Here is a 14,179-nt window from a genome sequence, read left to right as displayed (position 1 = left end):
AGACAATTTTTTTAGAAAAGGAGTTCCTTAGTGAAAAAACTGTTGCCTCTAAGGTCGAACTTGACAAAGTTCGACAGGTGAAAAAACCGACACATGTTACTGAACCTGAATCAGATTTGATTAGATCAGATCCGAAGCCCATTGATTATGCACCCTTAAGACGGTCTGGTAGAGTACCACATCAACCGGACAGATACTATGGTTTCTTGGTCCGGGATGGTGATCCTGTCGAACTTGATGAAAACGATGAGGATCCGATCACCTACATGGATGCAATGCAGAGACCTGACTCTGAGAAATGGCTAGAGGCCATGAAATCCAAAATGGAGTCCATGAAGGTCAACGATGTGTGGACATTGGTTGACCCACCCGAAGGAGTAAAACCCATAGGGTGTAAGTGGGTCTTCAAAAGGAAGAGGGGCGCAGACGGAAAGGTGGAGACCTATAAAACCCGTCTGGTTGCCAAGGGATATCGTCAACATTATGGTATAGACTATGACGAGACGTTTTCTCCTGTGGCAATGCTCAAATCCATTCGGATTATGCTTGCAATAGCTGCCCATCTGGACTATGAAATCTGGTAGATGGATGTGAAGACAGCTTTCCTAAACGGAGAGCTGGACGAAGAGGTGTATATGATACAACCTGAAGGGTTCACATCCACAGATGAGTCTAAGGTGTGCAAGCTACAGAGGTCCATTTATGGACTTAAGCAGGCATCTCGGAGTTGGAACATACGTTTTGATAGGACGATCAAAACGTATGGCTTCGTTAAGAACGGAGAAGAGCTCTGCATTTATAAGTGGGCTAATGGTCCAGTAGTAGTATTTCTTGTATTGTATGTGGATGATATTCTCTTAATCGAGAATGATGTCCCTGCATTACAGGGAATAAAATTTGGCTATCGTCACAGTTCTCCATGAAGGATCTGGGAGAAGCTTCCTACATCCTAGGGATGAGGATCTATAGGGATAGATCCAAAAAGTTGCTTGGCTTATCCCAGTCCACGTACATTGATACTATGCTGAAAAGGTTCAGCATGAAAAATTTCAAGAAAGGCTATCTACCGATAGGTCATGAAATTTCTCTCTCGAAGAGGGATTGTCCGACAACACCTCAAGAGAGAGAGCGTATGGGTAGGATTCCATATGCTTCGGCAGTGGGATCTATCATGTACGCCATGACATGTACACGACCAGATGTAGCATACTCACTAGGGGTAGTGAGTAGATACCAATCTGATCCAGGAGAGAATCACTGGAAGGTTGTTAAAACCATCCTGAAGTATTTAAGAAATACTAAGGATCAGTGGCTTATATATGGTGAATCAGACTTGAGACTTATAGGGTTTACAGACTCTAGTTTCCAGTCTGATCGCGATGATAGCAAGAGTGTGTCAGGATTTATTTTTACCCTTTATGGTGGGGCTGTCTGCTGGAAGAGTTTCAAGTAGCACACTGTGGCTGATTCAGTATGCGAGGCAGAGTATATTGCTGCATCAGATGCTGTCAAAGAAACGGTGTGGCTGAGAAAATTCATCACCGAGCTCGGAGTAGCACCCTCCCTTGTTGGTCCAGTTCTGCTCTACTGCGACAGCTCTGGAGCCATTGCTCAGGCGAAGGAACCAAAGGCACACCAGCGGACGAAGCATATTCTGCGCCGCTACCATCTCATCCGAAAGATCGTGGATCGAGGTGACGTCGACCTTCAGAAGATCGACGGGAAGGAGAACCTGGCCGACCCATTCACAAAAGCCATTACGGTGAAGGAGTTCAACGACTACAAGTCGAAGATGGGTATTAGATACTGCACCGATAGGCTTTAGGCCAAGTGGGAGATTGTTGAGAATAGTATCCCAAAGCCAATCGTCAGCCTGTTGACGGTTGTGCTCTTTTTGTATTAGTACATGAATTATAAATAAATAAAAGTTATTTTGGTATTTTTTCATCACAAATGTTCATCTTCTAATGAACTCCTGTGTTGTGGTGAAGTCCTTAGGACATTTAGACTCGACAAAGGAGGATTTGTCGCTTAGTCCTTAAACATGTTCGCGATCAAATGATACGTTGTTACCAAGGACGACAACATTTATCGAGCATAGGTCGTTGTGTGCCATATGGGTTGGTTGTCCTCATAACCAAAGAGTGTGGAGACACTCCTATGGCATACAGGTGAGATGTAATGGTACATCTGCACTGAACGTGACCAACTCCGAAGCTATTTCTGCTGTCAAGATTTGCTCCGATAGGATATGGGTATAAATGTCCCTCCGACCTGAGACCGCTACGGTGACTTGCAAGCAACTCACTGCACTTAGGTACTGGACTACCTGAATTTTTAATTCAGTGACGGAAGGCTGCTGGGTGTAGTCAAGTACTTGACTTGTCGGTGCGTGTGTCAAGATGGGATTGACCACTCCAGTTTAGGAGCTGTGTACAGTCATGTTTCAATTTAGCAAAACCTTGGCCAGGGTAGTCCTAGTGAGGAGTCACAGGACTAATTGAGTTGAGCACAATTCGGATGATCTCATCAGGGTTGACAGTTTAACCCTGAGTCGTCCTAAACATAGGGGTCAAAAGGGATGAATTATACGGTAACCATATTCACGTAGGTTCTGAATGTTGCGATTGCGATTATTCGACCTATCTGGTCGTCGGGTACCATTGCTAGATGGTCACTTCGATTAGTTCAGGAATTGGTTCCTGTGCTACCGGCTTAGGTTCGAACCTGCGGGGTCACACACATTAGAGGTTCCTTTCTGATCTGATGGCTGATTATGAGTCTTATCTGTCTGGGACTCTATGATTGAGAATTAGGATTCTCTGATCATGAGTTTCACACATTTTGGGTACCGGGGTCAAAATTTTGAATTTTAAATTTTGAATTTGAAATTTGAATTCTTTGATCAGGGTTTCATATCGATGGTCTCTGATGCCTGATTGCCCATCGAATTTGGACTCAATATTTATGAGAGGTTTAATTAGTGATTTGATCGCTAATTAACTCAATTTGATTGAGTAATTATTTTTGGATCAAGTCCAATTGAATTGGATTCAGTTTGGATTGACCCGATTAGGTTAAATATTGACCTAATCGCTAAGGTGGTTTAGTCCCTGATTTGATCAGGGATTAGGCTTAGTTAATTTCTGATTTAATTAGGATTTTATTGAGCCTAATTAAGCCTAATTATGTTAGGTTTAATCTATTCTAATTGTGCTTAACCTATTTAGATTAGGTTGGCTCAATTTGAATCAAACCATCTTGTTTTAAATTCCCTGCGACACCCAACTTCCTTACACCCATTTGAATTCACGAGAAGAAACTTCTCGTGAAATTTTTCTCACGCAAAACCCTTCCCCACGCCCTCATTTGTGCGCCATATGGATGGATAAAATAATTAGTTAGCCATTCAAATTCAAAGCATGTTTGAATTTGAATGGATAACTTATCACTTGCCCCTTCATCCTTATCCATTTTGTGCGCCACATTACTTACACGAGAAAAGGTTTCTCGTGAAACATTTTTCACGCACAAAGAGCCACGCCCCTTCTCTTCTCACGTCCAAAAGGATAGGGATAAGTTGGTTTTCGTTTGAATTCAAATTTGATTTGAATTCAAATGTGTAACCTCTTGTCTTTATCCTCTCACGCGGATAAGACACGTTCGACATAGTTTTAAAAATGAAAGAAAGGTGGGGCGTGCGTAGAAAAATTAAGAGAAAAAAAGTGGGGCGTGAGGAAGGCTTGTGTGCGAAGTGAAGGTCCAAAACCTTTCGAGAGAAAAAGAAAGAAAAGAGAGAAAATTGGACGCAAGGTTTTTGGTGTGTACCCTAGGGTTTCTACCTAGGGATCGGGAAGTGAGATTGGTGTGCCACGAGTGTCGTGAGTCCACCAAATTTCAGGGAGAAATCCATCAACATCTCAAGCAACTGTGCAGACGATCCGGAGCATCCGAGAAGTCGGCACACATCGATTGAAGGAGTTCGATCAACATCTGCCATCAAAAGGGTGAAATCACGAACTAGCATTCGTGAGGAGCTGATCAGACGGGAGCTTTGTGTGGACGATCCGCAGAGGTCAGACATTTGTGTGGCTGCGACGTGACGATCAGAGCCCCCCGATGGTGATCAGATTGCGGTGATCGACTACCCGCAAAAGGTGATGTGTTCTGAACACAGTACTGTAAAAGATTTTCTGATTCAAATTTAAATTTTAAATTTAAATGCATGCTGTTGTATCATATTTAGATCCTAGTGTAGGGTTAATTAGTATTAATTAATGAGATTAATTAATAATTCTGCTGTAAAATAGTAATTTTGAAAAAGTTTTAAAATTATCATTTTGCCCCTGCACTAAATTTTCGCTACAATTATATCATAGATCCTAAAATAGGTTGATTTGATGATTAGATCATATGCATGTTAGATTAATTTGATTAATCTAATTATCTTTCGTTGTAATTTATTTGAAAAAATTTTGAAATACATGAATGAAATCGCCTACGTTCACCAATATTATTATTGTGACCTTTGCTTTTGAGACTAATTAGCCTTATAGGCTTATTCTTTTATGGATAAATATCATGAAAAAATTGGTCAACTTTTTCATTGACCAACTTACTCATATTCTCATGCTTTCAAGATAGATAAATAACTTTTTATGAATAGTATTTACTCATGAAATAGAGAAAAATCTTACCTACTTGAAGGATGGCTAAATTATTTTTCAATCAATCAAAAAAATAATTTTTTTTATTTATTCTTAATATACCCTTAACCTTATAATAATAATAATATAATATAATAATATAATATATCATAATAATAATATAACATAGCATAATATAATATTTATATAATATGTTATAATATATTATTATAATATAATGTACTATATTATTATAATATATTATAATAATATCATATACTACTATATATAATAATATATATTATCTTAAATTAATATAAGATATTAACATAATATAATAAAATATATCATTATATATTAATATATAGTAATATATATAATATAATAATATAGCAATATATTATGTTATATTATATGTTGATACATAATAATATTTATATAATACTATAATAATATAATATATTATATATATTATTATTATATAATATATTATATATATAGTAATATACACTAATATAATATATTATACTATATTATTATATATAATAGTTTTATGTAATATAATATATATTATATTATATTAATATAATGTAATGTAATATTATAATATATTATAATAATAGATAACAATAAAATAATATAATATATTAATATATTACATTACATTATATTAATATAATATAATATAGTATAATAATATAATATCATATATTATACTATATCATATTATATTATTATAATAATATAATATCATATATTATAATATATCATATTATATTATTATATATAATAATATTTTATATAATAAAGGATATTGTGGAGAATATGGACAGATGTTGGTAACTTATCTAGAAAACTAATAATGCAAAAGAAAATGGATAATAGATTCTCAAATATTTTTCAATATATAAAAGAATATTGATAAATTATTTTTTTATCTAAATATTATCTAAAAAATACTTATCTAGTAAAATATAAATTCTCAGCTAAATCTTTTATCTTTAAAAGGACAGGCCCTATAAATTCACGCTTCAAATGCTTAGGATATTTCCATTATTTTGGCCTTTTAGAACATGATAGTTGGACATTTTTTTCGTGGTGAAGAATAATTACCGGAAAAAATATAGGAAGAAATACTCAATAACGAGAACAAAATGAAATCATTTTCTGGGCAACCTGTTGATTTTTTGGTGAAGAGTTAAAATTGCATATGCATTAATAACTTCTGGATGGCATGGTATCGGCAAAAAATTAAAATGATACTGATTTAAAAAGGATTTTCATAACACCATTACCCCAGTATGACAACCATAACCATATATTACAGCAGATCATGGGAAGTCAATGATAAAGTTGTTTTAAAAGAAAGTGAATAAGAATACTTTGATATAAGATGTTAAATTGGCATATGGATACATTAAAAAAAAAAAAACTATGAATCATATACTTAAGCACCTGCACATTCAAGTATTTGTATGATGTATACATGTATGTATCCATGTATGTATGCATGCAACATAACGGTCACAGTCATTACATGGCAGCTATTTTAATAGCATATACGCAGTTATAAGAAACATGACCCCCCGATGCATGGGGAGAGGGAAGGTACAAGCAGGCGGCTTGAGACTTGAGATCGCATATATAGCAATAATTTGAGTAGAAAATGACCCTTATGCATCAGCTGAAACAGAGTAAAAGACATCAGATATGCATCAGCTGAAACAGAGTAAAAAACATCAGAACGGAAGTTAGCAGTCTGGAAGGAGGAAGCAGGGTGGCAACATTGGCCAGACTTCCAGCAGGCTGAATACCCTTGTGGGATATAGACCAGCATGGAAGCCCTGAAGCGAAGCCACAATAGTTCTAATACCGCGAAGCAGTGGATGTGCCATGGAGTCTGAACCATGAATCTAAGACGACTGTAGAAGTTCCCTACCAGCCATATCTTCATGGCACCAAGACCATACACTGCGAAACGAGCCATGGCATTCTGTACCCGGATGGTTCCAACAAGAAGTGCTTTACCAACATAGTAAACCTAATTCAATTTTCATCAATAAAGTCCGCCAAAGTTCCTTCAACCTGATTTGTGTTTTCGGAATCAGCATAGACAGAAAAGCCTGGCTTCTAGGCAATATAATAATCTCAATCACATCCAATCCAAAATCATTATCAGCTTCCATCAACGAGTCGGAGGCTAATACACATGACTCGAACACAAAAATAATCAAATAATATACATTACACCGAATTATGTCCGTCAAAACAATATCTACTCAGGAAACAATTAAATGCATAAACTTGAAAACAGCATCAGACTTTCCAAGAAGCACACACCTCACTATTCACAAATGTGCACAAACAAATATATAGGACAGGAGGCACAATTCATCAACCTTGAACTGAAACTTCATTGGGAGAGATTCCAGGATTGGAAAAGTTAAGGATAGCTGGAGCTTCCTCTGTTGTGTTCTCCAGAATGGTTTTCACTTCTTCAGTTGTATCCTCTGGAATAGCTTTAGCTTCTTCACCCATGTTCTCCAGAAAGACTGACTCAACTGCTATGTCTGCTTCTGGAGGAGGGACTTCTGTTGATTTGCCATCATTCTCTTCTACCTTTGGTTTCTCAACTTTGGGCTTTTGGTTTGAGACTTTGGGCTTTGTGCCAAGGGGTTTGGTTTCAGGCTTCACAGCTGTTGATTTCTGAGACGGCAGCTTCGAAAGTGATTTCTGAGTCGGTTTCTTCAAAGCTGTGGAAGCTCCTTTATTGTTTGCTGCACCTTCCTTTGGCTTGCTTGTGTCAGAAGCGGGGTGTGAGCTCTGACTTGAACCTTCAGAAGGATTGTCTGTTGCAGCAACAGATGGCTTGTGCCGTCCAAGCTTTGGCGACTTAGCACGTGTTGGTGGGATCTGTTATGTGATCAAACAATTGGTAGCAGTAAAAACAATCATGTTCTTGTAACACAAATGCAGCTTTATCTAAACATGTCCGCACATAGTGTCAAAATATAAGCACACAGTAACAAGTGCTACATGTCCATGTAATTGTTATGGACACAAAGCTTCTCCAAGCACCTACTACTAAAGCAATAATTAATAAGAGAAATTAAGGAACAACATACAGCATGATTTTAAAGAACAAAAATAAAATATAATAAAGAAAAATGCTAGATGAAGGGATTGAGAAGTGCCAAGCAATCAAGAAAATTCTAGCCTTTCATGGGCTGAAAACTTGGCTGTGAGCCTCTTCAGGGTTATTGGTGTACTCCATTAGCAGTAAAAAAAAATCTGCGAAACACATCAGGGTTGCTGTGACAATATCGAATTTCAACTGCTGCGGCAATCAACACCCAAAACATCGGCACAACAGCTAATAATACTTTTTTTTGCTTTGATATGGAATACCACAAATGCCAGCACCACACATGCTGTGTCAGCAGGTAATTGCTTTGGCTACCAGCAAATGGCAACAAATACCCAAAACATTGAAAAAAATGATGAAGTGTAAATTCAGAAGAGAAACAATGTTTGTGACTATTATGAATATTTGGTTTCAATTTTCAAACCAATATTCATGTTCCATGATTTTATCAGCCATGCCATTTATGGATTTCATCAACCAGCTCTCTAAAGAGATAAAAAGTATTCTACAAACCTCATCCTACTAAAGCTGAAAGGTTCTCAATTCAATGATTTGAAATCAGGGGTTTCTTAAAAAGACTGGTTCAATATGGCTCTGGAGTTGTTATATCTAAGGATATATTATGAAAAGCATGCAGCACTCTCACAAACCATCATTTTCAAAATACAACTATAAACAGCAAATCTTAACAACTATATGAAGTCTATATTATGGATCGAGGTATACACCACTGGAATTTAGAAAGCCAGTGTGAGCAGCTCTCAACCTGACATCATCCCATTATGAATTGGCACCCAATTTTTGGCCAAGGATACGCTGGGCAAAACAACCTTGAGGATGGATATGATGCATTTGTATTTGTTAAGCAAGACGCTGCTAGGACTTTCTTCATTTACAATGCTTCCAAACTAATCGCAAGTAATACATTACATCTCACCCACATTCAGTATCATCATCATCATCACTTACAGAAGGAGGGTAGCAACAACAAGAGAGCGGTTGGCTGTCAAAGGGGGTACTTATACAAAAGATGATAGAAGAGTGGTGATGAAAGCGGTGACGACTTGGACATCAAGGTTAGGGATGATGGCTGAAGAGTAATGATCACGGTAGGAACATTGAACAACGCAAGGTTATCAGAAGCTATATACAAGCTGAAGATGGTGGAGGGGAGTGGGGAGAGAGTGGCTGCACTCCTTACATGAAATTAAATAGGGACAACAAGAGAAAACAAAATTAGATATTTCAACATGTTTATTGAACCAACTATATTGCTGACGATCCTACCTAGTGCTCATACATACAATCAAACTGGCTGATAAACCAACTATATTGCTGACGATCCTACCTAGTGCTCATACATACAATCAAACTGGCTGATCATCATATGAAAAGATGTCTCGACATCAAGTCTTGCAAATCATGGAGACGAAGAATCGTGTTACACATCAAACATTGCAATCAGAGCGGACAGCAGAACAAACCTTGGAAACCTTAGAAAACAATTGAACATATTTTCTGACTCCAAGTTCAACAAGTTTTCTGATCAAAATATGTCCAAATCACGTAGTGCTGAATGCGTGAATACTGAGTTGCAGAAGCTAGGTGAAATATAAAGGGCAAGTTGTAACCCAGAATATATAAAATGGCACTCATGAGATTTCCTATTTGCCTATAAGTTTTGTCCAAGTAACTCCATCTCCTCAATAACATGCCCAAACTTAGAAAACTTAAAATTTCAATGGTTGTCAAACATAAGTACCCCTCAAACTGTTAAATTTAGGAAGTTATGAGTGTTCACGTTAACTTAACTCCAAATGCTAAACTTGGTCAAATGATTCGCTTTAGAGTCCACATGTTACACCATATTGAACCAAGATATACAAGGCCTAAATTGGAGATGAATAAGCTTGAGAATATATATTATGCCACATCTTTTCGGATGCCAACATGTTCGCAGCCATAGACTGCATATCTTTCAATCAGTATTTATATTAACCTTAATCAAATATCCGTCCAACTTCTGCCAAAAAGTCCTATCTACTCTCTCGTTTAACTTTACAAATTTTGACATCATGGTTCAAAACCTGAACTTCTCAAAGACACTCACTAGTAATAACATATGAATAAGAGTTGTCAGTCTGCATTAGCATATCTATCAAGCGCTAAGTTTCCTAGTTTGCTGGTTCACTTGGTGCAGACTCAGGTTCGTAATTCAAAATTCAATGCCAACTAATGAACCCAATATGATAGAGGTAGGATTAGACAATACATTTTGGGGGAAAAAAAAATCTAATTTTGGTTAGGATTTTTGGTTGTTGAATACAACATCATGACAAAATTTAAGCGACAAAAACTAAATCCTTTGATCAGTAAAAAATGATAAATAATACATGTGAAAATTTGAGGTTTATACAACCACTGAGATATATAGGACTAACATGTTTTGCTTCCAAATTACTTACCATCTGAGATATTTTAGAAACGATACTCTCCCACTTCGAATGTTTTCCCTGGTTGGACCTCTGACTTATCTCCCACCCGCAGATTATCTCCTACTATTCTAGAATCCTGTTCTCAGCAGCTTTCTCACAACTTAGTTCCATAATGTAAGCACAACAAACTCTCCATAACAAAAGCATGCCCCAAAATTTATCCATTGAAAGAAAGTTAAATTTTATCATTATTCTCCTTCTTTCGTATAATATCAAATTGTATTGCAGATCCTTTGAAACATAATTTTGCAAAATGATTATGCGACTGGCAATTGAGGTAGCCCTGGTCCAGAAACTCACCAAATCATTTAGTAATGCTATACATTTTACATCAATATGTTTTGAAGCCATAGAAAGCATACCTTTTAGACCAACATTCAAGTATGTTTTTAGCGATAAATCAATCTGACTCCTAACCAAGAGCCCTATCCTTTATTCTGTTTAAAACTACAAATTTTCATCATGGTTCAAGAGTACTAAGTCATTGGTTTGAATATAAGCACTAGAAATAGCACATCAATCAGCACTACCAGTCACCCCAGAATATCATACTATCAAAGCACCCATATATCACTTATTCTTTCAAATGCTATGCAGAGTTAAAAACATATCTGATGCAACAGAGGTGGACTGATTTGACTTGTTTCATCAATTTTAAGAAAGATGAAAAGGCATCCACCTAACTCTTAATCTTAAACAAGAATAGAAGGCATCTACCAAATTATGTTTGGCTGCACAAATATGAGAAAGCCCCAGATTTACTTCAAAGTGCAATATAAAAAGAAAAGCAACAACATAGTTCACTTGGTGTTGTTTTTAAGCATCATTTATACAACATTATGGTGTTCCCACATATCAAATTTAAGTTGTAGATGGTGAAATGCACCTAGTCATGCATGCACAATGGAAATATAAAGGGGAATGACTATGACACTACCTTCTTTAATTCAACTTTTGGAGGGCCAGGTTCTTGATAAAAGCTTGGCATTGGTGTGGCTTTAAAAGTCAAGCTCTTCCTCAGCTGTCTGATCTCAGCCTCCTGGCTTTCCTGTATTATAATATTTTCTAGAGAACTTAGCTCATAGTTACATGCGGAAAAGCTTTCAAGAACAAACAAGAAAAGCTTCAATGTTTATATGAACACATTACCTTAGTTTTTGCCTGCAAATTAGTCTTTTCCAATTCCTTCTGCTGGATCTTCTCCTCTAACTTCAAGAAAAACTGAGAAACCAATATCTATCAAATCTCCAGCTGCTAAGTAAGAGATAACATACCACAAAGAAGCAAGAATTCAATCTATTGACCGACCTCCTTGCGTTTCTCGGCACGCTCGTCCAACCTGAAGTTAAAACCAGAACTAGTGCTCTTTCGTTGGGCTGTTGCACGGGGAGTGGTGGTACTTCTGGATAAGAAAAATCGTAAGCCTAACGACCAAATTCTAGAACATATATAGAGAAAGTCTGAATTGAGAAATGAATGGACAAGCAAGCATTAAACACTACGAGGCAGTGGAGTGGGCATCATCATCATTTTTTGCTGGTAAGGAGTGTCTCGAGGGCCTTGTATTTCCATCATGTGACCTGTCAAACCAGTTTGATCAAGTGAGACAGTCATTCAAGTATAGAAGGGAACTGGGATGGCCAACTATAAAGATTGAAAAGTATGATGGATGCCCTGCACTGGTGGTATTATGCTTTTAGTACTTGATATCCGTGTGTATATGTCATGCTTTGGACTTTGACTGACATCATACCTGTTAAATATTTATTATTACCATCTTCTCATGCAAATCTAATACATATGCTGAACACCACGGCCCCATACAAAAGTTATCGAACATTTAATGATCTCTACAAACTTCATTACTTTTATAGCAATAACATAGATAGTGAAGAGGACTTCATAAGCATTAGGAGAGAAACAACTGAAGAAAACCACTAGTAAAGCCTGCTTCATAAACAAGAACTTACTTCGCAGCTTCGGAAGAAGTACCGTTGATGGTTGCGTCCACCGAGCCAGACTTTACTTTCTAGTTTCAAGCAAGAATTGTAAAGGATTAGTAAAACAGGAGGATGCCATGAGCCAAATGCAACATTTATGCAGATTCTGAAGTATTTCTTTAACAAAAAGCGGTTTGCCAGCCTGCATTCAGAGACTCACCAATGATTGCTGAGTATTGCATGCAGCAGTGAAGTCAGACTGCTTGGCAGGAACCTCACCTGCATTTCATCCCACAAAATTAAGCACACAAGAAGGTCGACTGCAAGAACATATCAAATGAAAGAAAGATGAAAGCAAAGAATCGGTAATTGAGGGTCAAACTTTGGAGCCATTTGAGCCCAAACCTTTTACATCTGCTTTCCCCTGCTTCACAGAAGTGGTACTCTTCCTCAGACTGCCGGCAAGAGTACCTTTGGCAGGGAATGAAAGGCTCTGCGAAAGGCTAGGTTTTTTGTTTCGTGATTCTACAGGGGCACCATTCTGACCACCTCGATCCTTCTGTGTTTTCATACTCTTCAATCGATTGCCTCCATCAGATCCAGTTTTCTACAAATAAATTTATCTTTCAGCACCTGATTTACATTTCTTACTGAGTTGGAAACAAGGACGGGAAGGAAGCAAATACCTTTGAAAGATTCGAGGTTTTGTTTGCCCCAATAGCCTCGGAGCCTTCATTCCCTCCTCTGGATGACTTAAGACCATCTTCTTTAGACGGATCTTCCACCAGGAAACCACTAGCTTGCACAGCATCAGCACCATTTTCAATAACTTCATTCTTTTCGTTTACATTTGAACTGAATTCGTCGGCCTCTGGAGCTTTTGCCAAAGCCCCATTCTCGAGCTTCAGTTCAACTCCATTGCCAGCCTCCATCGCACTACTGTGGAAATCTAGAACCAACCAGCTACTGAACTCTGCAACCAATCACTTGAAAAATCACATCCTTGGCACAAGCATGTTACAAATCTAAGAACAAAGCAAGATTCTACTTCCAATATTCTTCTTCTTTTTCTACTAGACCAGTTCCCAACTTCCGTTACTGAATGTGTCTCCAATATGTTTTCAAATCGAAATCGCACTCGAGATGATCTGGCATCTTAAGCTAATTCTAGCGAACTGGACCAACATAACATTAAGAAACGGTCAACATTTTCGAAAGATCTACACAGATTTCTCCATGCAAAAAGATAGATCCCGACTAGAAAACACTTGTGGTCAATTAAAAACGACGCCCTTCTCGAATTCGCACGGAGAACTCCCAAAAAAATCGAGAAACGCAGGAGGCAGAAGCAGATCAAGAAGAGGAGGAAGAGATCCCGCCATACCTATGGAGCTCAACGGCCGAATTCAGCTTCAGGAAGAGAAAACCCTCGAGCAACTAGCGAAACAAGCGAGAGCCGCCATGATCTGAACTGGCCCGGAGAGATCCAAGTGCCGGAAGTCGGATCGAGTAAATCCGAGATGGTCCTCTTCTCGCCGACTTCCCTCCGCGTTGAGATCAAGCGACGGCGATCTCTGAAACCCCGGTTCGGCCGTCGGCGATCCGGGATTCGCTTCGCCTCTCTCCCCCCACCCTCCCCCTCTCCAAAGGCGACAAAAAGGTCGGGAGAGATTTTCCTTTTTTTCTCAAACCAAGAGGATAAACGATGCCACCGACCTTGTGACCAGAAGTGCCCCTCCCCCTGGTGACGATGGGGTATATACGTAGGGGGGTAGAAAAGCCTAAAAATAACGGCCGTTGTAACGGTTGCAGAGCTGTGGTGGCTGTAATAACTGGTGCCAGAACAGCCCGTTCCGCTAAAAATCATAACGCCTTTCAAAATAGTCGTGACTTATCGGTTGTTGCCACGTCATTTCAGCCCTGGTGACGCGATTTGCGGGTCACGTGAGGATG

General features: G+C 38.1%; 1 protein-coding gene across 1 annotated transcript; it reads right to left on the bottom strand.

The window, feature by feature from the left end:
• Positions 1–6,873: 6,873 nt before the first annotated feature.
• Positions 6,874–13,940, bottom strand: LOC105042421 (uncharacterized). The gene is made up of 10 exons (XM_010919622.4): positions 13,611–13,940; positions 12,913–13,199; positions 12,632–12,833; positions 12,447–12,505; positions 12,257–12,315; positions 11,789–11,866; positions 11,595–11,688; positions 11,436–11,507; positions 11,224–11,334; positions 6,874–7,559 (listed from the first exon to the last, which is right to left on the bottom strand). The coding sequence occupies exons 2-10, from the start codon at positions 13,156–13,158 to the stop codon at positions 7,041–7,043; spliced, it is 1,440 nt and encodes a 479-aa protein (XP_010917924.1). The 5' UTR covers positions 13,159–13,199; positions 13,611–13,940; the 3' UTR covers positions 6,874–7,040.
• Between the last annotated feature and the right edge of the window lie 239 nt (positions 13,941–14,179).

Source organism: Elaeis guineensis, chromosome 3 (assembly GCF_000442705.2).
Source record: "Elaeis guineensis isolate ETL-2024a chromosome 3, EG11, whole genome shotgun sequence".
Classification (NCBI taxonomy): Eukaryota; Viridiplantae; Streptophyta; class Magnoliopsida; order Arecales; family Arecaceae; genus Elaeis; species Elaeis guineensis.
Note: the sequence above shows the minus strand (reverse complement) of the source record. Positions and strands in the feature narration are given on the sequence as shown.